At 40.5% G+C, this 27926-nt stretch overlaps 1 protein-coding gene across 1 annotated transcript in view; it reads left to right on the top strand.

The window, feature by feature from the left end:
- Nucleotides 1–2389: 2389 nt before the first annotated feature.
- Nucleotides 2390–27926, top strand: part of LOC103250766 (tryptophan--tRNA ligase, cytoplasmic-like) — a 151379-nt gene continuing 125842 nt past the window's right edge. Inside the window, 4 exon segments of the mRNA XM_021707917.1 lie at nucleotides 2390–2448; nucleotides 5298–5628; nucleotides 18591–18696; nucleotides 24223–24354. Coding sequence (XP_021563592.1) covers nucleotides 2390–2448; nucleotides 5298–5628; nucleotides 18591–18696; nucleotides 24223–24354 — 628 coding nt within the window.

Raw genomic sequence — 27926 nt, 5'->3', positions numbered from 1 at the left:
TCTGTGATGTGTTCCTGTGGTTCTGTGCTGACCTGTTGCCTGGCGTTCTCAATATGTTACAACTGCTTCTTTTCTTATCTTTTACCCTAACTAGACTGTGATGGCAAGAATTGTCTTGACCTATATATCCCCCGTTTTGGTGAGGGCACAGAATAGATGTTCAATGCAGGTTTGTTGAAAAAAGTCCATGAAGCATTTACAGAACTTCATAAGTACCTTGTAAAATATATTGGGCGTATGAAGACCTCTTTTTAACTATGCTAAATCTTAGGGGAACAAACTGCTGGAGTAGACAAGTGAGCTCAAACATTGGCCCGCTGACCACATTCAATTTCTAATAAAGTTTTTACTAAGTCATAATAAAATAAGAAAAAAGTAATAAAGTGAGATTTTCTACTCCTTTTTTTAATCATCCCCTTCCTCCTCTTTTTCTTGTGCTAAGATATCTTTGTTTTAGTAAGATAAACGGAGCAGTAGTAGACAGCAGTTTTGTTTGGGTTTTGCTTATTTGTTTATGCTCTTACTTGGCAATCTAAAAATAAGCAAGTCAATATTGGTCTTTGTAACATTCAGGGTCTCAGCAGGAAACAGAACTCACCCCAGATGGTTCAAATAAAGAGACTTTCATGAAAGAACCACTTACAGAGCTGGGAGGGTTGGGAGAATAAATAAGGGCAGTGAGATGCCCAGAAAGGTCAAGAGAAGGAAACAGCGTCACCGCAGCCTGGTAAGTGCTAGAGCCCTGGAGAAGGGGCCACCCAGCAGAACCCATAGCTTTGGAGAGACATCACTACTCTTGACATGCTACACCACAGCAAAGTTTCTCTTCTGTCACTGCTCAGTCTCCTGCTAGGGGCTCCCATTGGCCAAGCCCAGCTGTAAGCCAGCCAGCAAAGAACTGGAACGGCCCAGGGGGTCAGTCTCCTGGTCACAGAGCAGCTCAGGGATAGGCCCAGAATGAATTAGGAGAAGAGGAGAGTGAAGAATTACCTGCATAGTCTCCCACAAGTTCTTAAGTGGTTCATGAAAACTAAATCTTGGCTACCACTGATGCGGTGATATGAGCACCCAAAAGGGAGACCGAATCCTGAATTCTAAATGAATCCCTTCTAATTACTAGCTGGGTGAACTTTGGCAAGTCCTTTAACTTCTCTTGCTACATTTTCTTAATCTATAAAATGGGAATGATAATCACTGTCCTACCAAGCCCCAGGGTTGTTGCAAGAGTTAAAAGAAGCAGCAGAAATAAAAGGGCTTATAAACTGCAAAGTAGTTGTAGTTTAATTTAACCAGCACTTACATAGTTCTTACTGTGTGCCAGGCTCTGTTCTAAGCCCTTAACAAACAATAATCCAGATAATCTTTCTTGTGGATTTTCCCCACATACAATGGAACATATATTTTCCTCGTGGGGCAGAAAAAAGATATAAGGATGAATGATACACTCATCTTTACTATCAATATTATAACTGGGATCAACTTCATTCATTCTGAAACAAGAATGCTAAGATAACCTTTATACCCCTTGCTAAGAGGTTTTAGGATATCTTGATACTTTATTCAAATTAAGGCTAAAATTTACCTTATTTTCATGCATTTCACTACTTGAAAAAAATGAGAGCCAGTAGCAGATAATGAACCTTTACTATTGTCATTATTGTTCTTACTATGTTATTGTCAACCAAAATGGAGACTCTGCAGTGGTCCAAAGCTAAACACAGAACACAACACATTTTTATCTGGGAACACAACACATTTTTATGGCATTCTTTCAGTTTCTTTTTCCACACACTTCAAAAATAGTAATAATCACAGACACCATAACTGATTTCACGAAAAACCAATAATCAATATGGTCCACAGTCCACTCATTGTTTTGCCAGCTCGCTAACCAAGACCACCCGTAGATTTAGACCAGTGGATGGACTAGAAGGGTTGTTCCCTCCAAACCTGTTTCAAACACCCTTCCTTGTGCCCAGAGCGCTCATAAAACATGATCACAAATCATCACAAACAGAGAATTTCCAGTGGAGGTTTTAGAGGCTGTGGCTGGAGGACAAAAAGTCTTTGAGTTCAGTTACATGTCGTCGTTAGGGAGTTTCTTTCAACCTAGAGCTGCACAAATCCCAAGCAGAAACAGAGTAGCAGAAATAAAACAGGCATGAAAGTCAGGAGCAACCAGAATTCAAATCCCAGCTCCCCAACTTACTAGGTACGTGGCCTTGGGTAAATCACTTAATGTAGCTGAACTGAACAAAGTAGAAAAATGATGTCTGCCTTTTAGGATTGCTGTAGAAATAAATAAGATAACATATGGCATATGTGGCTTGGTGACTAAAATATAGCAGATGCTCACTAAAGACATATAATGAAGAAAATGAGGACGGTCATGTATGATGTCCTAACCCAGAAGGGACTGACTGTGGATGAAGACAAAGTGAATAAAGTGTACTTGACTTTCTCACCACACAGGAGTAAGTGCTGATCAACATTCCTCAGCTATAGGGGACAGCAGCTATTTGCCTAGTATTTCTCCTTCTTGCTGGGAATAGCACTCCCCTTTTTGGTGGGGATGGTGTCTCCCCTTCTCCATATATTCACCTCTAGTAGGATTGGCCAACCATAATACCCCATACTCCCTCAGGCCACAGAGAGATCATGAGATCCAGCCAGACTAATCAAAGGAAATAATTTCTTCCCTAAGACTTTGTAAACTGGAACTGAAAAAAAAGAGCCTTTCTACCCTGGAGTCAAAGCTAAGAGGATGTGGCCTAGGACCTGACTATTTCCAAAACTTGGTGAAAACAGATCTCAGCAAAAGAAACTGATATGCAGGATGCAGCAGAAACAAAAGGCAGCACATGAAAAAGGGGTCTGGTTGAAATCAAGTCCCTGGTTCCAGATATCCTTGAGGCCATCTATAGCCTTGCCTATCCATTCTACACTTTCGTTATCAAAGCCAGTAAATTTCCTTTCTGCCTAAGCCAGTTTACTTGGTTTCTGTCATGCTCAACCAGGCTGAGTAGTACAGGAGTCATTCATCTAAATATGAGACAAGCCAAATCCAAGATAACACCTCTCCACCTCTCAGAACTCAGAGTATAAGAGAAATATCTATGAGAAGCATCCTTGATGGTAGGGACAGGGGAGACGGCATTTCTTTCTTTCTTTAGTTAGTCCCTCAATATCTATTACAGAAAAATTTAATATGTCCCACACACACATCCATGAGAATTCAACATTGTTTCTACTGTCATAGTCTAGAGGTCAACATGTAGATTAGAAACCATAATACAAGAAAATACTTGTACCAGTAAAGGTAAGGACAAAGTGCAGAGAGCATAAGGAATATTTTTCAAGCCTTCACCAAAGCAAAAAGTGAAGGTAAGACTTGAAAGTCGAGCAGTTTTTCAAAACAGTGCTTTCTCAAACTCTCTATAATAAAATTCCAGTTTTGTCTAGTGATGTATAGGAACGTGTGTGTGTGTGTGTGTGTGTGTGTGTGTATTTTATTCTAATCCTTTACAGACCAGTGTGTAGTCCTACTACACCTGAACTTGACTAGCATGTAGTTTGCACCACCTGTGACTCACTACACAGATTCAACATCTTTGGAACTGTCTATATCTTTCTTGTCCAGTGAGACAAGTCTACTAATCAAGCACTTGGATGTTACAGCAATGCCAAATTGTAATGCATTTTCTAAACATTCACTCTCCATTTTTGTGCTTATTTTGTCTCATAGCAATAACTAACAGTTCTCAGCCCAGCAGTGTGTAGGAGAGTAGCATGGTTCTAGAAGGCAGGCTGGGCCACAGCATCTCAGGCAGCATCACGAAGGTTTGGGAGAGTATGATGATTTAAAAAAATAAACATAAAATAAGCATGTAGTTCCAGGCACCTCAGCCATGCTGACTGGCTTCTAGATGAGAGCAAGAGTTTTCCTTACTCTATTGGCAATATTGTATTATTGAGGCAAGAAGCCAAAATCAGAAGTTGATATGGTCAGCAGATAAGTTAAAGAAAAACAAACAGCATCATCTCCAGTATGTGCCCAACCCTGACCCAGTATCCCAGTCCTAACCCTGGATCTGGCACATACTAGGTGGCTACCTTTATGTAACGTTCTCTTTCTGAGAGTCCAAACAATTCACAAGGTCTAACTTTGGGCCAAACGTGGTGGCTCATGCCTATAATCCAAGCACTTTGGGAGGCTGAGGCAGGAGATTTGCTTGAGGCCAGGAGTTCAAGACCAGCCTGGGCAACATAGCAAGAGCCATCTCTACAAAAATAAGATTAAAATAAAATAAAAAACAGACTTTGAATCCTGTTGTTGTGTACAGCTGAACTTTCAGTATCCCTGTTGTAGAGATGAGTGTATCAGAACTTAAGGCCCCTGAACGCAAAAATCTTCCAACCACATACTCTGTTTGTTCTGATTCCTGACTCACCAGGCTACCCTTGTTCTATAGTGCCCCATGAGCCGGTGCAGGGAGAGAAGCCTCTGGTTAATCAGTGAACATGGTTCAGCTGGCATGAGACAGCTGCACATAAATGAAGAACTGAGAATACTAGTGTCTAGGTTGGTTATTGTTACATTAGAAACTTCCCCAAAACTTGGTGTCCTAAAACAAGATGCATAGTCTATATGCTTTCTTTAAAACACCAACCAATATCAAGTTGAATATTCTTTTGCAGAGATGGGGAATAGCATTCAGATTAACCAGGAGTTCATGAAGATATGTCATTCTTATCACATCAGAAAAAACATGCAAGAATATGGGAATGATAGGATTCAAAATTCAATTTGTTTACTTAGTTACCCACTCAATAAGCTTGGATCTAATACATTCAAAATGCATGATGTATCTAAGATGTCTTGGAATGTATAAAGAGAATTTAGACCTGCATAGTGCCTTTAAAGAAATACGGTCTCTACAGTAAGCACCAAAGAGTGAGGTGCCCCAGTTGCCCTAGAAACTATAGCCATTTGCTTCACCTGTCTCTCTTCCAGTAGACCACAAATGCCTCAAAATTGCAGATCTCATTTTATCTACATTTAATACACATTAAGTGCTCAATGAATGTTTCCTAAAATAAAAATTAAATAAACATCTGGAACAAAAGAAAACTATACACATTTAGTATAGAATTCATTCTTTGCAGACAGAATGGTTTGACTTACCAATCACACAATTTGCCCACAAAATAGTGACACTGTAGCCCACCAAAAAGAACTGAATAAGAGTATAAGTCAATAAAAAAGGCATTTTTGTTTCTCTCCCTCTCCTTTGTAGGAACATCTCCTCCTTGGAAGGGAGAAAGAAAATTACAAACAGTGGACTGAGCGCTTTTGAAGCTGGGCTATCAACAAAGAATCTTCTAAATCAATTCACCACCAGAAACGGAATGCAGGCAGTTCTCAGAAATGTCTCACAAAGAAGCACAGAGAAAGGCTCTCTGAAGGCGGAAGCAGGAGATGTTTCCATCCTGAAGACGGAAATTGAGCCCGGCAATGAATCCTGCACCCTCAAACTTTTCCACGGGGTCAGAAGTGCCTGTGGTACCACAGCCATCTCAGTGCAAATTATTCAGAGAGGGTCAGAACACTTTCTCCAGGCCACCAGGGTGAGTTTTCATCCTAGGCATGAAAGTCAGATTTCCCAGCTGCCCTCCCCCTGGGCTCTCCACCCTCTGCCAGCACCAGGCCCGTGGGGCAGAGTCCGCCAGCAGAGGAACAAGAAGCATTGAGGAGGAGCACCAACTTGAGCATCTGCCAGCACCATCTGCACATTCCACAGACTGAGGAGACAGAAGCGGCCTCAAGCCCCATTGAATTTGCAGAACGGGAATGTCAAAGAGGGAGACTGATGACATCAGCTGGACTTCACGGAGTCCAGGACCTAAGGGGGTTCAGTGGATCCACTTAGCTTTCCAGGTCCAAAAGGACAATTTTGCTACTGTACCCTGAGCTTGTAAGAGCTGATGTTCCAACTAATCTCATTTTTTTAAATGGTCTTTTTAAAAAAGCAGTTTTAGGTTCACAGCAAAATTGAGCAGAACAAAATGACTATTTTAAAATGTATAATTGGATCCATAAGCATGCTTTCAGATTCTATAGGCCATGTGCTGGATGAAAATGTAGCAAATAAGACTGCATTATCCCAACACCAAGTTGCTCACCGTGAATACACTGAAGTTTTCCAAGTGAGTAGAGGACCAAGGAGACTCTCCTGTTCAGAAAAAAATGTCTTATGATCTCTCCCTGGCCAAGCTAAAGATCAAAGGAGCCTTAGCAAAGTCCCTGCAGTTGTCTTCTCTGAATCCAGGAAGCCCTCCATGTACATCTCGAATACCCTGCTCTAATTCTTCACTTTCTTCTCCTCTGGTGGATGATCCATTGAATGGTTTCCAACTTCTGTCCCACATGCTTCATCTCTTGTCACATCTACATGTGGGTGTGCCATGTCTCAGGGCACTACGCCTGAGCTCAGGGCTCCATAACCATCCTGGCTTGGTTGGGAATGGGGAGACTGGATGACCGCAGGCGGTGGGAGCAGATGCACAATAGCAAAATCCTCCCATAAAGAGTGCGCTGCCCCACCTGGATCCCAGTGTCCCCAGATCAGGCAGAATCAGGTGTCTGGATGACATGGGCTTCAAGCCTAGAGAATTGTAAGAGTGAGTCCACCAGCTTGTAACCAAAACTGCATGAACTATAACATTATCCCAACTAGTAAGGTGACTGAAGAGTGGATTATCAGTACACCTGAGGATACACACTGATCTATCTAATTCATTGTGAACATTTATAAAGTTCATTATGTGGACAGACCTAAGGACCATACCTCCAGTTCTTTTCTCAGGAAGATAGCCAGGTTCAGTCATTCTGCACCGATGTATACAACTGTCCCTCTTAGGAGACCTGCTTATAAATATTGAGGACCACACTGAGATACCACCTAACCCCAGTAAGAATGGCCATCATTAATAAAACAAGCACCAGATGCTGGTGAGGATGTGGAGAAAAAGGAACACTCCTACACTGCTGGTGGGAATGCAAACTAGTGCACCTCTTTGGAAGACAGTGTGGCGATTTCTGAAAGAACTAGAAATTGACCTTCCATATAATCCAGTCATCCCCCTATTGGAAATATACCTGGAGGAACTCAAGTCATTCTACCAAAAAGATACCTACACATGCATGTTTGTTGCAGCTCTATTCACAATAGCAAAAACATGGAACCAATCATACTGCCCATGAAGCTGGACTGAATTTTTTTTAATGTGGTACATATACACAATGGAATATCATGCATCCATAAAGAAGGACAAACATATGGACTATGCAGCAACTTGGATGGATTTAGAGTCTATCATATTCAGTGATCTATCACAGAAACAAAGAACAGAGTACCATATGTTCTCACTCATACGTGGACCTTGAACAATTAATATAATACTATAAGTAAGGGATTGGCAGTAGTGGGAAAATGTCAAGGGATGGGGGTGGAATTGGCAGTTGAGGGAAACTGCTGGGGGGGGCACACCTCATCAACAAGGGTACCTGCATAATGAAAATTTATATACCTAACCCTGAATTTTACCCCACATCTTTAAAATAAAAGATTTAAAAATTAAAAATTAAATAAATAAATGTTGAGGACCTCTAACTGTCAGGTACTACGTCTTGCTGTAAAATCTCAATTAAAATAAGGCATTTCACTACCAGTTCCATAGGCCCCTTCCCATTCCTTCTCCTGAAGTAAAGTATTTCCTCAAAGCCAACCTGGGCCTTGGCCCACTCTTAAGTCCATCAGTAAACACAATCTGAATTGTTTCTTGAATAAGAGTCTCCTCTCTCACTCTGAGTTATGAACTCCAAGAAGACAGGTGGCACATTTTAAGACATTCTGCATGTGTGCAATGATCACAGACATGGAGCTAAACAGCATGGGGTGAGGCACTTCACCTCCCTGTAAAATTGAGAGAACTAATAGATTGAACCTCAGAGGGTCACTAGGTGCATTACACAAAATGGTGTATGAAAATCCTCAGCGTGGAACATAGTAAGTGCTCAAACTAGTTTGCTGTTATTATCCATTATTAATATTTTAATTAATTATCTCTGAGTCTTAGATCTTTCATCTGTTAAATAGCAATAACGTATGCACATTATTGTATTATAGTAAGCAAATGAGACAATACATGGAAGAACTTAGCATGGTGCCTGGTGCATACCAGTCTCTTTGTAAATGGAGGCAATTACTACTAATTCACTGAGTACTTGCTTCTGGACTTAAAGCCCAAGTGAAGTGAGCCTACACTTCTAATGAGAAGACCTGAAACAAATCATCCATCTTTTATTTCATGAAAACTCACTTCTCAAAATAGTTAGTAAGGGACAGAGAGTTGAAAATGTATGCCCCATGAAATGAATCTTCATTCATTCCTTCTTTCTTTTATTCACTAGGTAACTACTAAGTATCTAATAAGCCTCAAGGTATGGATGGGTGATGTGATGTGTTTTCTTATGGCAACAACCTGAAACATCAAACTGCCTTCTTTCTTTCTAGATCATCTTCCAACCCAGATCATCAAAGACTAGGCCCAGAGAAGACCTTGCCAGGAAGGGACACAAATGGATTAAGGTCCCCAAAGAATGACTGATTCTCTAAATCCTAAATTTAAAAAGCAAGCAAGGATGAGGGCATAAGGAGAGTGCATTTGTTTCCTAGCGCTGCAGTAAGAAATTACCATATGCTGGGTAATATAAAATAATAGAAATGTATTCTCTCACAGACCTGGAGGTTAGAAGTCTAAAATTAAGGTGTGGACAACACCATACCCTTCCTGGAGGCTTTAGAGAGAAATCTTACCTTGCCTCTTCCAGCTTCTGGTGATTCCTGGGAATCCCTGCCATTCCTGGGCTTGTAGTTGCATTGGTCCAATCTCTGCCTCTGTCTTTACATGGCCTTCTACCCTGTATGTTTCTATGTACCTTTTCATTTTCCTACAAGGGCACCAGTCATTGGATTTAGGGCCCATCTTAATTCAGTATGAACTCATCTTAACATGTGAAAAGAAAAGACCCTATTTCCAAATAAAATCTCACAGTGATATCAGGGGTTAGGACGTGAACACTTCTTTTGGGGCAGACACAGTTCAACCCATTACAGAGTAAAAGCAGAGTCTGGTGATTCACCAAGGACCAAGGTGGCACTTGGTCCCATCCCCTCCTTCCTCTCTATGCCACCCACGGAAAGTGTACATGACCTGGTCCCTCTGAATTTAGGTGCCACCAAGAGACTTATGGTACAGGAGATTGAGGATGTTTCTCTCTCCTGGAAATCCTCAGGGGTACCCTGCCTTGTGCTGACATAGAGGACTGTGGTATAGCTCACTTAGATACACAGAGGTGTCAGCAGCTTTCCCCAGGTCAGTTGTGCATTTGAGCAAAGAACACACACCCCAAATAGAAACTAGTACCTACCGCAGGAGAAAACTGCAGAGGAGTGCCACCACAGCCACTCTCCTGGGTCCTATGTATTTTTAAGTCAGGCTTGAGAGCCTACTGAAAGTCATTTATTCATTTATCTATCCATCAATTCATCCATCCATCTATTCATTTGTAGCATAGAGTCTCTGGAGTCAGCCTTTCTGAATTGCACCCTGGCTGTACTACTTACTAGATGTGTTACTTGAACAAGGTACTTAATACCTTAAGCCTCAATATTTTCTACTATAAAATGGGAAATAATAATAATGAATATCTCACAGATTTACTTCATGGAAAAAAATCATCCCTGAGTATAGTGTCTCCTACCAAGTAATCATGGATACATGTTACCTGCTATTATGATGAAGGTGATGATGATGGTTTAGGAAATCTGCACAAAGATAGAGGGTGAAGATGCATTAACCAGACTGCAGAATGAGTGCACACAGGCAGTACCATCAAAGGCAGCCCTGAATAATTTGGGACAGGACTGCTGCTTCTGTCATTGGACTGTTTTAAGTTCTGTTGAGTTTTCAAAGGGAAGAAGATATGCTGCCACTTCCCTTGAAGTTCCCAGTTTACACGGGTCAGCTGTGTACCTGCAATTAAACCTTGAAAAGATTTCAGGAGGGCTCTCTTTTTCAGCAGCATTTTTTTAAACCATCCTTTCCCAAGTTTGTTCCCACAGTCACTTGTCAATGTGTCACTTCCCTTCAACCTGCCCTCAAATACATTTGCTAAAATACAATTTCCAAACCCTCCTTGTTACCAAGAGAGATGCTGAGAAAGAGACGAGAGCTGGAAAAGCTATAGATTCTCTTTGATGAGTCAAAGATTCTAGCATTTCCCTTTCTCGATGCTCTGCCTTTGACTGACATTGGGGCCTGTTTATAAATCTCTAACATGAGCCAGTGATCTTCTCCCAAAATCTAAAACTGCAGACCAGAATCAACTTTAGAACTGATGATGGTGGATGTGTTTTGGTTGTTCATTTCTCTGGAGTTTAATGAGTAATCTGTCAAGGGCTGTTGGTGGGAAGGATGGATGGCATAAAAGGAAGGGGGAGAGAGAATGAGGGCTCTCCAGGCCCTTGCGCCCACCCCCACGTTCCTACTTGGATGATTTTCTTCTTGTTGCTACTTTTTGAAGCCACCACTTCACTTTCTTCTTCACCCTCTGCCCAGTCAACCACTGCTTCTGCTTATGCCAAGTGACATTTGAATTGACAAAATTAAGGAAGTGCAGTGAGAAGAAAGATTGACCTAAAATCCCTGTTAAATGAGTTGCAACAATTCTGTTTTTCAACACTACCAGAACGTCAAGACATTGTGCACATGGAAAAAGATACAGAAAAGTACATTTCTTATATTGATGACCAATATATGTTGGTGTATGTATGTAGCACATGGGATGACCCCCTGGTGTCACACTGGAAATCTCTGATAACATCAGATGCTAAGTTATTAAAATAATAAAAATCTAAGATGGCCATAGCCCCTCACGATGCCCAATAACAAGTGGCTGTATCTCTAATAAGATGCATCCTCAGGCTGCAAGCCTGGACCCTGCTGAGATTCTCTGCAGCTCATCTTGCTCACCAAGGCCTTTGCAGCTTGAAGGTGACAGAGTCTACACCTGCAAGGGCAAGGTCACCCCAGCAGTCACTGTGGCCACTTCAATCAGCTAATCCCAGATCTGGCCTCTTTCCATGGCGACAAGAAACTACACGGATCTTTCCACTTGGTCACACCCAGGGGACAGAGCCTGGTACATAAACACACTCAGAGGCATGCCAGCCAGACAAATTAACTAACAGGCCTGGGGAGCAGAGGCCAAAGCCACCTGTGCAGGCAACCTGCGATTAGGCAGGCTCCTGACATATCAGCAGAGGGACCACGGCCCAAGGGATAGGACCACATGCCCTGTCAGGCCCAAATTTGCCCTGCCAGCCTGCAGCCTAGGCAACTTCTGCTCCCACCAGCTTAAACAGAGCTGAAGGAATTGTAGGCACCTTTACCACTGCTGAGAGTAATTGAGCAATAGCTTCCCAGCAGGCTGAATCGCGATGTGTTCCTTGGGAAATTATATACTTTTAACCTCTGAAACAATATAATTTGAAGGTGAATGTATTTTTCCTCAATAGTTACAGGACCTCTTATTTCCTCTAAAGAGCTGAGGTGGGAGGTTATTTTGCTGCCCCTACATATATATTTAAAGAGATACCTACAATGGATTCACTTCCAAATGTAAGTTTTGGTAGGGGGTATTTAGAAGGCCCCTGGAAATAACATTTCTGTACTGAATTTCATTTCCAATTAACCCAGTTTTGCAACCAAAGTATATGTGCCCATCCTGGGTTCCCTACACTGTTTCTATTTATGACAACAGAATCCTCCCAAACACCAAGAAGGGAAAATACATGCTCATCTTTGACTCACTGCTCCCCTTCATTCCTCAGCCTCCCATTCAATCATTCCATCACTGAGTTAGTCAACCATCCAATCCGGCCTATTTTCCATTGAAGTGGCTCTTGTGTCCGTTCCTATTCAGGTCTAATATCCCTACATTGAGCAAGACTCTTCCACCCTCACACTGGGATCACTGTGTCAGCTCCAATTAAGCCCCCTGGATTCCAGCAGCCCCTCCACATCATGCGTTCCTGCACACAGCAGCCAGCATTAGCCTGTTTCAAAGCTTCCTTTGCCAGGTCACTCCTGCTCAAACAGCTTCAATGCCTTTTATCCTACCACAATATTCAGAGCCAGCACACTCTGTTGTTGCCTTCAGGACTACAATCCCGTGAGCAAGCACCACATCACCTATCCTACTAAATTCTTGATATTTCCTAGCTGGTACCCCCCATTCTAGCCAAACCACTGACTTTTAGATCGACAGACACATCAAACTTCCGTATCTTTACTCCTAGTCCCATCGTTTGGAATTCTCTTTCATACTCTCACTTCCTAATTCAATTCTAGCCATCCTCCAAAGTTCACCTTTGCCATGAAGACTTTCTTGATTGCCCCATGCCCTTCTGTTCTCCCATAAGTACATCCGGTCTGTGTCAATTTTGTGCTTCATTACAGGCTATTGTAACCAGGTCACTGTTTCGTGTTTTTTCAGTGTACTGCTTTTTTCAAAATTGCAAGCATTTGGATGTCACAAGTCATCTGTATCATTTTTAGACAAATTCTAAAACAGATTAGCAAATAGGCAGCTTATGCAGACTGGAAAAGAAATGAAAAGATGTCGTGATGCCAACCTGGGCTCATCAAGGACAAGTCACACCAGACTAGCTTAATTCCTTTCTGTGCAGGGATTTTTAGGAAGGTAAAATAGGAAAATGCAATAAATACAATGTTCTGCATTTCACCAATGTATTTAACAAAATCTCTCCTTCCCACAGTTTAAGGGTAATAATACACTGGAAGAACTTTCTAGGTAACCAAATGACCACACCTAAAAGATGCCAGATATTGCATAGCTGTCAACCTGTAAGGATAGTTCTAGTAGTATGCTCACAGGTCCATCCCAAGAACAGTTTTTTGTCAGTGGAAGAATGGCAATATTTATGGCAGTTTGGGGAAAATATACAAATTGGAGGAAAAAAATACTAATATTGAATGATCAAGTAAAGTTACAAAGTTTTCTGGACTGGCTGGAGAAAGAGACAAAGTTGGCAATATGGCATCCGATAGAGACAAATGTAAAATGTTTCACCAAGTTCTATTCATCCAACAAGACAAGTAGGGAATGTTTTCTGATAGAAACTATTTTTTATGCTTATGATAGCATAATATGCTATCATATAAAATATCCAGTATCCAGGAGAGTTTTGAGCTATATGATGTCAAGAAACCTTCCCAATTTGAAGACTGTAATATTTTTTGGTTCTATATAGCTCTATCTTGCATCCCAAACAGATGATAAATCTATTGGCATGAACATCACGGTATAGTGAATAGAATATGGAATTTGGAATCGATAGACATGGGTTCAAATAATAGTTCTTCCACTTACTAGGTGGATAACTTCTAAGTTTCTTTATCTATAAACTAGAAATTGTGCAAGTTATGAGAACTGGCTCAGATAATGCTCCAGAGATATGACCTAGTTCAGTACCTGGCATACGGTAGGTGTTGGATAAATGTTCATTATAATTCTTTCTCTATATCCTACCCAGCTGACAGAGTAATAAGAATAAATCAGGATCTTGGAAAAAAAACATTTAGTTCTTTAATTTTGAGGGATATCTTAGAGAGGTTACTTACTCACTGGAAATGCTTTGGAGATGGAAGAACAAATAAAGGCCTTCTAGGCAGAGGGATGGCAGGAGGAAAAGCATGAAGTGTGAATGTGTAGAATGTAGCATATGCTCAGAACTGTGAGGACTCTGACCCACTAGGACTAGAGGTTGGAAACAAGGTTAGACAAGTAGAATGAACCAGATGGTACAGAACCTGAAGTACCACTCAGTCAAAGTGTAAGGAATGGATGCCTTGTGTTACTAACACAACAACCCAACCCTTAACCCCTCTCTCTGGTGTATTTAAGAACATTAAACAACAATTAAAATCAAGACATTTTCTCTTCGCTTAAGAGCAATCATTTGACAAATACAAGTCACAAGGGATGCTTCTTCTCACAGTAACAAAATTATTTCATTCTCATTTTTTCTTTCAAAAGCCAAGGCTTACTGATTTGAACCAGGTGCCTTATTGTACCCATGCAGGCATTCTAGCTGGCAGAGAGTTTGAGGCCTATTTCACCAGTTCTATTCTTCCTTTTCGAACACTAACAGGTTTGACAGGAATATGAGTAGGTGGAAAACATAATGTTTCCAATTGAAGTTCACAAGCAAGTCTCCAGTAGAGTCATTTTAGAGATTAAAGAAAGGATCATTTGAACACATGAATTTGAATGTGATTTATAGATTACTTCCAGAGACATACAGTTGCTTATCTCTCAGACAGCTGTGAGAATAGACAGTTAGAAGTCACACAGGAGGTATGTAGTCCCTAGAAAGAAAAAAAATTAAATCTTAAAGTGGCTGATGCAGCAATTAATATTTCAACCTTCCTTGTCCAAGGAAGAAAAGAGTAAGATTACAGGGATGTTGGATTCCCATGAATATGTGATTTCAGACTTGCAGGGAAAAATGCCTAATTATGTATTACAAACCCAGACCCCTTGGGCACTAATGGGCTATTTTTAAATGTTAAAAAAAAACTGTTGAGACCAAAAAACTTTATTTTTTATCAAGATTTCAGTAGCATAATCCTAGTGCATTCATAAGTAAAGATATGAAAAGAAGCAATGCGCAGTCAAGTTTCTCATGACGGTGGATTTTCCTTGTTTAAATTTATCAACAAGTATTCAGTAACTAGCTGTGATGCTAGTAGACCACATTCTCTCACCCACTAAACCTCCCCCCGACACACACACACTCTTACATAAATACACAAGAAAAAAAGACATGTGGCTCAGTCCTGGAAAGGTTTTATCATCATTTTAGGAATAGAAAGCAAACAGACAAAAGCTATGAAAATGCCTTATGCATTCACTTCACCAGACTTGAGGTGCTTCTGGAGTTTCAGAAATAAAGACTTTAAGGGAGCTAAAGAAGTCAAAAGAAGCTTCAGAGAAAAATTGCAAAGGCATCTGGGCCTTTGAGGTGGATGGCAAAGGAAGGGTCTACAAAGAAATGAATAAGTTATATGTTTGGCCAAAGGGAAGAAGCCATTTAAATGAAACATGGGCATTTTTAAGCTCATCAGGCACTCCACCACTTCCTTACACACATTCTCAAAAATGACCTTCTCCCTTGCATTTCTAGCTGATAGACATAGCAAGTGCAGTACCTCCCCATCTACTGAGGTCATACTAACACATTGACATGATAGGAAAAAAAATCTTTTTTCTTGATGAAGTCAAATACCAAAAAAAAAAACCAGTCATCCCCAGAAATAATGAGAAAATCTTACAAAATGTAAAGCAGCTAGGATAAGATCGATGAAGAATAAGGGTTGGGAAAGCCACAGTTTAAAAGACAAACAAGCAAAGGAGTTCTTCCCAAGTGTATGACAGAGCCTGAAAAAGCAGAGGATTCATTATCAGGGTAATAAACTAGCGAATTACAATCGGAATCATAGTCTTTCTTTTTTTGAGTTGGAGTCTTACTCTGTCACCCAGACTGGAGTGCAGTGGCCACTCCCGGCCACTGCAGCCTCGACTTGCTGGGCTCCAGTGATCCTTCCACCTCAGCCTTCCAAGTAGCCAGAACTACAGGCGCATGCTACCACGCCCAGCTAATTTTTTTTTTTATTATTGTAGAGATGAGGTCTCACCAAGTTACCTAGGCGGGTCTCAAACCCCCAGGCTCAGGCAATTCACTCACCTCGGCCTCCCAAAGCACAGGATTACATGCTGAGCCACCGAGCCGGCCCAGAATCATAGTATTAACCAGGCCTTTGCTGTGGCCTCAGGTTTACAGAGCCTGTGAGAGTGGCAGCAGCATTTTATGCCCTCAGAATAAAAAGAATGACAACTTCTCTCTAGGAATGTTAGAAATGTGGCCAGAAAGGGAGTTAACATAAGAGATAGAGCCTGAAAGACCTTGGATAAATGACTGTAGACTTCCACATGGGAGATAGGAGAAACTAGCTGTATTTAAGAGTAATATACTAAAGTTCTCTAGCCCTAGAGTAGATGTAGGTTACTTTGGAGATTGTAAGTGGTTCCTCAACCTACATATCTTTGTGTATGGACCCTATGGGGAAATTCGTTACTACAATCACCTTTTTTGAGTGCCAATAGGATATCCCAACTAATACAATCACCTTTTTGGAGCACCATTAAGATATCCCAACCAAGTAGTCTATTTAGGAAACAGAATTTTTAAAACTGCAGAGAAAACCTCATATAAGCTATTTATATATATCAAACCATTCCATTATTAATCAAAATCACAAAATATCTGAGGAAATCAATTTTTATTTTAAAAAAGATTAACCCAATATGACATCAGAAGAAATAGAAATGATTCATAAAAATAAAAATAACTTGTTTAATATTTTAAGATTTCTTTAGAGATATTTGAGTAGATGTTGCATATACATTAAAATAAATAAACAGATCATAATTGCTACTATGAAATAAGTGTAATCAGAGTACATGAAAAATTTTCTGGAAATTAAAAATATGATTATCAATTTTTTAAAAAAATCAATATATAGAATAGATAATTACAAAAAATAAAATTAAAGATTGAATAAGTAGAGAAAACTTCTCATGAAAAAGAGCAAAAGTGAAGAGATAGAAAACATGAGATTATGGAAGACAGAGTCAGGAAACCAACATATATCCAATGAGTCCTAGAAACTGAAACTAGGGACAATAGAGAGGAGAACATAATCAAAGAAATAATAGAGGGGGGAAACTCCCAGAGGTAAAGAAAGAGATCATTCTTAATAATGAAAAGATCTACTAAGTTAAAAAGCAAAGTGAATAGAACAACACACAAATCAACAAATTTTGATGAAAATTCAAAATTCCTAAAAATTATCATAGACAAGAACGTTTTTATAAAGTAACAACATCAGAATGATAGCATAGCTCTCAACAGCAATAAGGGCACAATTCCTTCAACGTTCTGAGGAAAATGTTTGAAATTAGAAATGTAGACCCAGCCAAACTGTCAATCAAAAGTAATGTCAAAATAAAGGCAATTTTAGTTATTCAAAGAAAAAAAATTTTTTTTTAATTTTTTATTTTATTTTATTTTATTTTTTGAATTGGAGTCTCACTCTGTCGCTCAGTGGCACACTCCCGGCCACGGTAGCCTCGATCCGCTGGGCTCTGGCGATCCTTCTGCCTCAGCCTCCCAAGTAGCTGGAACTACAGGCACGCGCTACCACGCCCAGCTAATTTTTTATTTATTGTGGAGATGAGGTCTCGCCAAGTTGCCCAGGTGGGGTCTCGAACCCGCGGGCCTAGGCAATTCACTCACCTCAGCCTCCCAAAGCATGGGATTACAGGCTGAGCCACCGAGCCCGGCTTAATTTTTATTTTAAAGATGTGAGGTACAATTCAGGATTAGGTATACAAATGTTCATTATGTAGGTGCCCTTGTTGATGAGGTGTGCTGGCTCCCCAACCCAAGTTTCTCCCAATGGGGATAAATTGCCCTGAGTAGGATGACCAACCCTCCCAGTTTTCCCAGGACTGTCCTGGTTTTAGCACTTCAAATTGTATTCTAAGCAACCCCTCATTGCCAAGCAAACTAGGACTCTTGGTTATTCGAGAATCAGCCCTTAGTTTCCAACATTACAGATTTATTTAAATTGAATCAAAAGTGAGTTTACTGTGATTTAAGGAAATGGTATTCCCACTTTTCAGATGGCAAATTGAGGCACCAAAAGGCTCAATGATTACTAAAGGCCATATACACAAAGAAAGTGGCAGAGCCAGGATTCAATCTCAGGTCTGTTTTTATCTAGTGCTACACTCTGCTCCTTGCCCCATGTTTCTTCACACAGATGGGCATGCACACACACGTAGTAGGACGGGCATACTGAAGAATTCTGGCTCCCTGTGTGCAAAAGTGACTAAAGAAGGAACAGGGGACCTTGAGCTTACTGGCATTCTGATTCAACTCAATAAACCAGGCAGCCCTGTGTTGTGAGAATAAGGCAATATCTATATTCAGCCTTAAAGACTCACAGAACAGCTTGTGGGTTCTGATGAACTTTCATTTAATTAGACAGGTCCTCAATATTTTTTTCTCTAAATTGAGACATTAAGAAAAAAGTATAGACTCTACAAAACAGACAGAGAAGAGATATGGGAGAAAATGAGATAGGAGAGAAAGAAAGGAGCAAGAGAAATGATGAAAGAGGTAGACAATGGAAGGAAAGAAAGAAAAAGAAGAACTAGACCTGCGTGGTGAGAAACTAGAACAGATAAATGAAAAACGACAGTACAGAAAGTCATGGAGAGCTCAATTAATTAGTTATTGTCCATTTCCTTGAGAGACCTCTAACAAATCTGTCCTTGTCAGTGACAGGAAATCTTTTTGAATTCTTTGTAAAAGGATATTAATGGCTGCTGCAAGCTTCAGCACCCCTTCACTGTGATGCTACAATGCAAGGAGGTAGTAGGAGTTCCTCTAGGTCATACCAGGAACCAGCTTGGTGCAGGTACGACTTCTCTCATGTGCACACAAAGATACTTCTCCAGCCCACAGATTGTCAACCCTCTATCCTTGACTGGTACATCGGAGGCTGACATTTAATACCCTGAGGATATAGATGTTTGAAAGCTGGTTATTGTAACAAAGGAAGCCATCCAAACTCTGCAAGACCAAATGGATCAGATAAAGCTGACACAGAGATAAATCTGTTTTACATTCATTCTTGCACAAGCTTTGCTAATCTATGTAGTTATAGCTTCCCACTGAAGGAGAAAAAATAGCCCACCACATGTCGTCAAGTCCACATCGCGTTCCTATTTTTAATCTCCAAGGTATAACATTTTGGGCAAAGACCATTTTTATGCTGACTTTTGCCTGAACTCCATTCACGTAGGATGACACAGGAAGAAAATGAGAAAGGAGGATGAGAGAGAGTGGGAAGAGAAAGAAGGAAAGAGGATTTCTTCTTGAATGGCTGTGTAAATGCAGATTTTGTTTTAAATGAATGAATTCTGCTCCATCATTGACACAGGATCGCTTCTCTCCCAGGCAGTCAGACATCTACTCTTCATTAGCCAGTATTTATGCTGCCAGATTGGACTTTCATATGGGAGCCTGAAGCAGGAATGGTGCAGATGGCAGGAAAGCTCTCATGAGATTGATAACGATGAAGAAAGATGCCACATTAAGTCAGAAGGTGCCACTGTTAACATCCCAGCTTGGAGGAGAATATTTCTAGCTAGCACACCCCTCCAAGGACTGTTTCTCTTCCAGCTTCAACTAAAATTCATCTCCTCCCCCAAAGCTCTCTGCCCCACCCTCTTGCTGGCAAGTGAGGGTTACATGACTTTCCTCTCTTTTGTGTGTCAACTCTTTTTGCCTCAGGTACTTAACCTTTGCTTTCCAAAGGTGGTGAGATCCTAGCTGTGGAGAGGAACTGGAGGGAGGGGGAAGGGAGGGAGAAGGCACTTTAGTCCTTGTTTCCCTTAACAAAGGCACCACTATAAGAAGTTTCGTGCAGGAAACCTGAATGGTATTTATTGTTTCAATTCAGGCCCTCATTGCATCTGCTGCCTTTCAAAGACAGATGCTGTGTTCATAAAACCAGAGCCCTGCCTCAAAGGACTTCGAGAAAGGGCAATCTCCAGGGTGTAGGACTGAGGGTTTAGGAAAGTCAACACCACCAGAGGATCTGTAGTGTGAGATGTTTGCTGCTGGGATGGAAGAACAAAGCTTCCTAGCTTCTGATTCGCAAGGGAGGGAGCAAGACTCATTTGTACCTTTAGTTTCTGGCTAAACAAATAAGTTCCTCATTCAAGGAACATGGCTTGTGTGGAGTTTGAGCTTTTCCACTGGAGAAGAATAAAAGAATCCACTACATTTCAGGAGGGGGAAAAGGGCAATATCTTGTTCTGATTTTGATCTCCATGGTCCTGCCCACTGATTTTTCTGGCCAGTGACAGACCTTCTGCTTAGACCAAACTTGAGTGAGGCTCCTCTGAGTCCTTTCTGACTAGGCTCAACCTTGGGCTTCCCTCTCTGTCTTCTAGAATCCAGTTTGAGAAACAATCCTGCTAAGTCAGTTTAGTGAAAATTCCCATCCTTTATTTCTGACCATCCTCTATATCTTATCATCCTGGTCTGCCTTTAGCAAGAAATTGTTGAATCAGCAGTCAATCAAGAATCCCCCAAACCCCTCATGTTTTCCTCTTAGCCATTTTCCATCCACTGACCACACCCTGAACTCTGCTCCACTGTATGGCTATACAGCCCCACTTGTCTTTGTTAGAGCCAGAGTTAAGCCCAATCTTTCTCCCCCACTGCAAGACCCCATTGCAGTGAGTCCTATACCTATCACCACGGCCCCTCTTGAATAGTCTGCCATCTTTAACAAGTGCCATGAATAAATTTTTGTCTTTCACACCACAAATGTATCTTTGGCATTAAAGCAGGGAATGAGTTATCTACTCCTCTTGACATCCCAGTCTCCCTGGGTGGCAACCTGACACCAGGCCAGGAAATAAGAGTGGATGAAAAGTTCTCCAGCCCCCCACTGCATCAGACAGAGAAAGCCTTCCCTTGTTCAGAAAGAGTCACCCAGAAACCAAACCAACAGACAAAATGTGACATAGTGAAACTTGCAAACTTAGCAAATTTGGAAAATTTGACTGCTCTCACCTAACCTGAGTGATATATTATCAGAGTCCATCCTAGAAAATGCAGACTGGAAAACAAAGGGAGACCACATCAAGGGCCCCTGTATAGCAATCACAAATTCATGGCAGTGTGTAAGCATTTAATTAGCTTCCCAGGCTTGCAGGAACTCCATTCAATTTAAGACACTCTAGGTGGCTCCTCCTGGACCACGCCAGCCCTCTTGGAAGCCTGGACGTAGAATGCCTACCACCAGGGAACGGTATTTGGAGAGTCTTAATTGAAGGGAATTCCTATTTTTATGTCTAGATGATGTACCATCAGCATTTCCTCCCCCACAAAAATACACAGAGGGGCAACTAGTCCAAATAACTGGTTTAAATCTGTAAATTACAGCACTGCTTCAAGGAACTTTTAAGGTCGTTTTGTGTCTACGGAAAAGTTAGATGGCATCATAAAATTTTTAGAGCTAATGTAATCTTTATACAGTGGATTCATCTCCACTGATGAGATGTGTTTGGGGTGCCACCTTTCTCTCCCCTTCTTTGGGCTTTCCTTGAGTCCTGAAAGAGAATTACTGCTCCAGGAGCATTCATGCCATGACTACACAAACACCTCTTCCTCCCTTCAGGACGCAAGGTCTCAGAACCTAGGTCTTCATTTTAGTTGCCTCTACCAAGAGAAGGGATTGCTAAACATGGTTAATTTTCTGAGTTGGTTGCATTTCTGCCATGGAATCTAATACTCTCTTACATCTCCTGTGTATATTTCTTCTTGGCGCTTCAGTCTTTAGTGACCTTCTCATACCATTTCATTAAATGCCCTCCGCCTCGGTAAATTACAGTACTTTGAAGCCTTAGAGTTTAGCATATAAAAAAGCAAGCATCTCTACATACTGCCCTGGGATAAGGTGTGATGAAAATCCCATACAAGCTGAACTGTACTTCCTAATCAAATGGGTGTAACAGATGGCTGTTGGAGCAAACCATCACAATGGAAATATCTGCAGTTCTCATGGTAACGGAATCTGCCAGGTCTGAGGGATTTGCTGTTTTTCAGGACATCTGAGCTGCAATCTCTTTCGAGCTGTCTAGCAGTCTCCGTCTCGCTCTCTCTCACTCTCTCAGCATGATGGAGATAGAGTTGAAAGGTGGAGCCCGATTTTGCATTCCAGCTGTGATTAAAGACACAGGCACACATCCTGGGAGATAATACGCTGCATATTCATTATGCTATCTAGAACCTCTTTAGCTACTGGGACATGACTATCATACAATTACAATATGCCTTCTCCAGAAGGAAAGGGGGGTTGGGATGAAGAAGATCAGAGAACGACAGTGAGGGACAATATGAGGAATTAAGATGCATGAGACGTACCTTGTAATAAAGATATGGAGCAATATTAAAACGAGCAGTTGTTTCCATTTCGTGGCAACATGTCAAGATGACTTAACATAGCAGGATAAAACATCTGGCCTGGGGAAAAAAAATACATGATGTCAAATTTCCAAATCATAATGTAGACTATGTGGAAGAAAAACAATAGATAAGCAACTGTGTACCTTCCCAATAAGTGAAAGCACGTGGAAGATTTCTTTATACTCTGCCATCGGAAAGGAGATCCATTTCATGAGGTGGAGGTTAGTATATAGACATTGAGCTTTCATTATAAATCTAAGGTTTGAGTTTAAACCCTCAGGACTGCATTAGGAAAAGGGTTTTTTTGTTTTTTGTTTTTTTTTTTTTCTCGTGCTATTCATAACCTTCTGATTTTACAGCAATGCTTGGAAGGGGGAAAATAATCAGTCACAATTCTATTTTATTAAAGTCTTTTCCTCCAAATCCCTATCGATTTAAAGAAATAAGGAAAAGTATACTGTCTTCTTTGCTATAGTACCTGCTAGCAAACACACACACACACACACACACAGGGTTGATTCACAGCTGCCTGGTCCCTTGAGTATTTGAGCTTGAAGATCAGACAACATATAAGAATTCAGCCATGACTCAAAATGGAAACAAAGAAGACCATTCTTAGCAAACCCGGCAACGTGAAATGAAAAACTACAGGCTGTAGGCTGGAGCCCCTAGCATGCTTACCCACCCCATTGTCCTTGAGGGCACTACTGTTAAATACATATGACAGCCAAAGAGATGAGGAGAATAGTTTCCAGAAAGCAATGATTGGATCTCCCTTTTCATGAGGTAGAATAGGCAGGACTATGTAAGCCTGTAAAGTAGCTCTTGAGAACAGGCCCTGGGAGGCAGCATTGTCTCCCTCTCATACGGCGCCTGAAGAACATATATTATATAACCTTTCTCCAAAGCCAGCCCTGCTTTGACTGGGACCCTCTTCCTTTAGAAGCCTGCTAATAACAACTTGCGGATGACGGTCTCTGCCTTAACAAGCCGGATTAGTTAGTTTAAAGCAATGAACTGAGGCCATTTGTGCAGATGCTAATCAAAAAGGAGAAAAAGGAAAAAATTAGAAAAGACCCATGCGCTCCATCTCTTGTAAGTACAATATAGATAAAGCCCAGGGCCACATCTGTGAGCTGACCTCTAAGGCACACAAAGGTCTCTGGGGCAGTGGGGTTATAAAAGGAGGGAAGACGGTTTGTATAGGGCCAGGAGCAGACAACAGTGGCTCTGAAAGGGCAGTTACCGGGGGACTGTCTAAAGCTTTTTTTTTCCCTTGGAAATTTTTCTTTATTTGTCCCCCATGAGGTATTTGCTTTTGCTTCACAAACACCTCCCAGTTCCTAGCACAGAGCCTGGCACATAGTATAGGTATATATTAAATGTTTGAAGGATGGTAGCATGATGGATGGAAGAGTAGATGGATAGGGAAAGACGTAAAAATATCAAAATGTCAAAAACAAACATACAAATTCCACAAATATGTGACTGCCCTCTCCTCATTACACCAGGAACAAAAATAAAATTGTATAAAAAAAAATAGAGCATTGGAAAGATGCTCTGTGTCTTTGGAGATCAGCGGTCAGATTGATTGTTAACATTCAACCATGACTGGCACCTTAAAATATACACACAGAAAGGAAAGCTACTCATCTGATGATTCAGACTTAGAATACTGCAGAAGATTTAAGTCCATTAAAAAAAATAATCTGTCATTTCATCAGCTTGTCTGAGAGGTCACTTCTTTCTACACCACAACTAGGAAACTGACTCATGAAGGAAGGAATCTTTAGTTTCCTTTCAAACATACTGAGAATAACATAATACGTACTCTATTACATATTGTATCTGAGTGTGTAATCAGTGAGAGAGAGAAAAACAACACACACACACACACACACACACACACACACACACACAGAGATCTTCTACTGGCTTCTTAAATTTTAACTGCCTTCAGAGTGCGTGGTGTTGTTTCAGGAATTCTCCAAGTCAAATGTCTGCTGGAATGCTAACCTCCTAAGAAGCTCAGGGCATCCTGCTGAGATCATTCAGTTAGAAGACATTCAACTGCCCTACAAGTTAGAGAAGGGTAAGTTTGAGAACTGGAATGATTCTTAAAGTGCAAAACATAAAAGCTGTCTCTCTGAGCAACCCTCATCTCTAACACTCACAACACAGAATATTTTTATATATGAAGGTTGTAGTCAACCTCAAAAAGACACATATATAACTTCAAAATGTTCTTCTATAATTTACAGATATTTCAAATTTTAAAAAATAAGCTCTTTACATATATATTCAGTTCATATTGTCTCTCAGTCATAGAGAATTTTTGGTTTACTATCAATGATTGTTTCATTATCTCATGTCTCTGTCACCTAAAATGGAGGAATGGGATTTTCTAAACACAGTGTTGCTACGGTGAAAAAGTTTTAGGATCAGGATTGTTTCAGAACTTGCCTAATTCCCTGAAGTGTTCAAAGCCCAGGTAAGAGAGTCAGACCTGTTCTTTCAAAGGAGCTCTTTTATTGCCAACCTTCTCTAAGATAGATCTCAAGAACTTAACTGGAATATTTTGCTGCAGTTGATTTCATCAAACCTGAGTAGGAAACCTACTGCACATTAACATACATTCAAGGATCTGGGGAAATTTAAAATAAGTCAGAACCTTCTTGCCCTCAAAGAGTTTGCCATCAAGCTGACAGTTAAGACAAGATTACAAATGGTTATAACATAAAGCAGTACAAGATAACACCACAAAACATATATATATTCAAGTACTCTTCAAAGTCAAAGGAAGGCTTATAAAAGGCACTATTAAAATCGGAAAATTTGATGAGCTTTGAAGGATATGAAAGATTTCAGCAGACTAAGGCATGGGCAAGGACATTCCAAACAGAGGAAATAACATGAACACTTGAGGCAGAAAAATGTTGAGACTAGTTTGGGCACACTAGAAGAGACTTGTTTGGCTAAGAAAAGGAAAGTAAAGGGAAATAAAACTGGGGTCATATTAGAGGAAATGGTATTTAATCACAGGAGCATTTGGGAGCCGCTGACCATCATTGAGCAAAGGGGCATTTTAATTGGGAATTGCAGCTTCCCTCTGGTCACAAAACACCTCACTTTGTGAGGTTTCCAAGGATGCCCCAGGCAAGCAATGGTCCCAAGGGTGCATTATGGGGGGGGGGGCCCAATTTGCATGAAACACCCTTTTGCCTACTGAAAGTATGACCTTTTAAGAGTCAAAACAGCAAGATGTAAAACCTGTCCTGTTCTGCGTGTCTTTGGAAATAAATAAACCTTTTCTATTTCAATATTTGGCATCCTGACAAGACCTAAGAGGAACTAGAGAGATAATTAATAAGGGCATGAGGGGAAAGTGCAATTAAAAATGGCAAAGACTACTTCGCAAGTAAGTGCTTCATACTGAGAAAGATTATTACTGCGATCTCCAGCTTCAAACCTGAAATCAAATCACTCTGAATGGATAATTTGAACATTATTAGTGGGGGAAAAGCCATCATGGTTCCTAGCCTCTAAATTACAGGAGAAACAAGATTTTATTCTGACCTCACCTTTCTGTCAGTTTAAATCAACAAAATAATCACAGCTTAGTCCCAGTTGGCATAACTCTCCATAACCTCAAGTTTTAATGCTGTTCTTCAGTTTCTTAACCAGAAGAGGAAGTTAGATTGAGAATGCCTCAAGAAGAATCTTTTCCAGGGAACTTAAAAAAAAAAAAAGTCTCCTAGGAGACAAGAAAGACAAACTCCCTTTATCTGAATAAGGGCCTTTGTTAGAAATAAAATCTAGCTGGAGCAAATGTGAAAGCACAAACCAACCCCACAAGGCCTGGAGATGTTTGAACCTCTGGCCCAGTTTACAGGGCCAGTTTAAAGTACTGATGTCTCCTGTCTAAAAAGTAGTCCACTCATAGGAGAACTTTCAGCTTCTGCCTTTTGGAGTGGAATGATTCTAAACTGAATCATTTTCTGAAATTTAATTTCATAGCTGAATGCAAAGTATAGGAAGATAAGGTCACAGGGACATGAATCTATCTCCAGAAAGCGATCACACTCCCTGGGCTGCCATAAGTGGAGATTTAATTGGACACAGTAGGTTTTGCTATTGTTGCAACATGGAAATAAATTATTTTTTAAATGGCCAATGACCATTGCCAGCTCAGCAGGCATAGTGATCAGACAAGAGTTTGACTTCCAATTATTGCTTGAGATAGAAAGAATTGCTTACACCAATTTTGGATGGTTTTGAATGTCATTATTTCATCATCATCATTGTCATCCTGCCATATATTTGTCTAGTAATCTTAAAAAGGGACAGTGGCCAGAAAGGAATACTATACACAGCCCATGTTCTCTTTATCTTAGGTTAAAGAATTCCACTGAAATTAAAATGGGATGAACAGCTCTTGACCATCATTCCTGCTCAAAAAACTTGACTCATCTTCAAGTCAGGGGCCTGCAAATTATAACTGCAGTCTAAATCTAGTACTCTGCCTATTTTGTAAATAAGGCTTTATTGGAACACAGCCATGCTTATTCATTTGTATATTTTCTATAGCTGCTTTTACACTACAGAGTTCAGTAGTTAATGACAGAAGCTATGTGGCCTGCAAAACTTAAAATATTTACTTTCTAACTCTTCACTTAGTCAACCTCTTCTTGAAGCCATCATCATCACCTCTTCCATTTGTAGAGGTCATGGAGTGTCTCAGGGTTTTAACACATCTCATCTGATAACACCATTCTGATACGTAAAGACGGAGACAATTGCAGTGACCAGAGACACCTGAGACCAGTGTTGCTTCTCCATGGGAGATTCAGACTTGACACTCCCTTAATCATTGGACAATCCAGGTAAGGTTGTCACTCTGCATGCAGAGTGAGGACCAGCTCTCTTGGTTGTCAGCAAGAATGAGAAGTATTGAGCTTGAACTATAGACTGGGATGATTCATTAGGATATGACAGTGAGGGTTGTTAAAGTTAGAAATTGCTTATTAAACCACCTTGTATGTAATACATTTGTAACTGTACAAATTCTCATCCATCTGGATTGGAAATATGCAAATGCAGAAACATCTGAGTTGAATAATACCTTGATCAGATTCTTGGAAACTGCAGTAGTAGGATAAAATTTTGGAGATAATGTATAGCCTAGACTCAGACTTGAGTTCAAATTTAGATACCCATTAGCTGTGCATTTTTGGACAAATATCTTATCCTTTCTAAATTTCCATTTCGTCATCTCCAAAACAGAAATGTCAACATATAAAATTTACTTTTTAGGATTGTTGCAGAAATTAAGTGAAATAATTCCTGAATTATACCTAGCACAGTATGGTAGATGCTCAAAAAATGGCAGTGGTAACGACTATCACTGTGTTTGGCTTCAAGAAGGCAAGAGAGATGCTTCCTAACAAAGGCTGATTTAAATGTCCTCAGTAAATCGGGCTAATACTCCCAAAATGATTTAATTTTGTATTCAACTTGCTTTTGATATTAAGCTTAAAATATTATAGCTTGTGTTTTTACATCACTCCTCCTACCAAAGCTTTTTAATGAACTCAACATCTCTGTGTCTGAAGTATGGTATAAGGGTCAGGTATTTGCCCATTGTACAGATGAAGAAAGTAAAAT

This window comes from Carlito syrichta, unplaced genomic scaffold (assembly GCF_000164805.1).
Source record: "Carlito syrichta isolate Samal-C Ts95f unplaced genomic scaffold, Tarsius_syrichta-2.0.1 Scaffold53212, whole genome shotgun sequence".
NCBI classification, from domain to species: Eukaryota; Metazoa; Chordata; class Mammalia; order Primates; family Tarsiidae; genus Carlito; species Carlito syrichta.
This window is presented reverse-complemented; position numbering and strand designations above follow the sequence as displayed.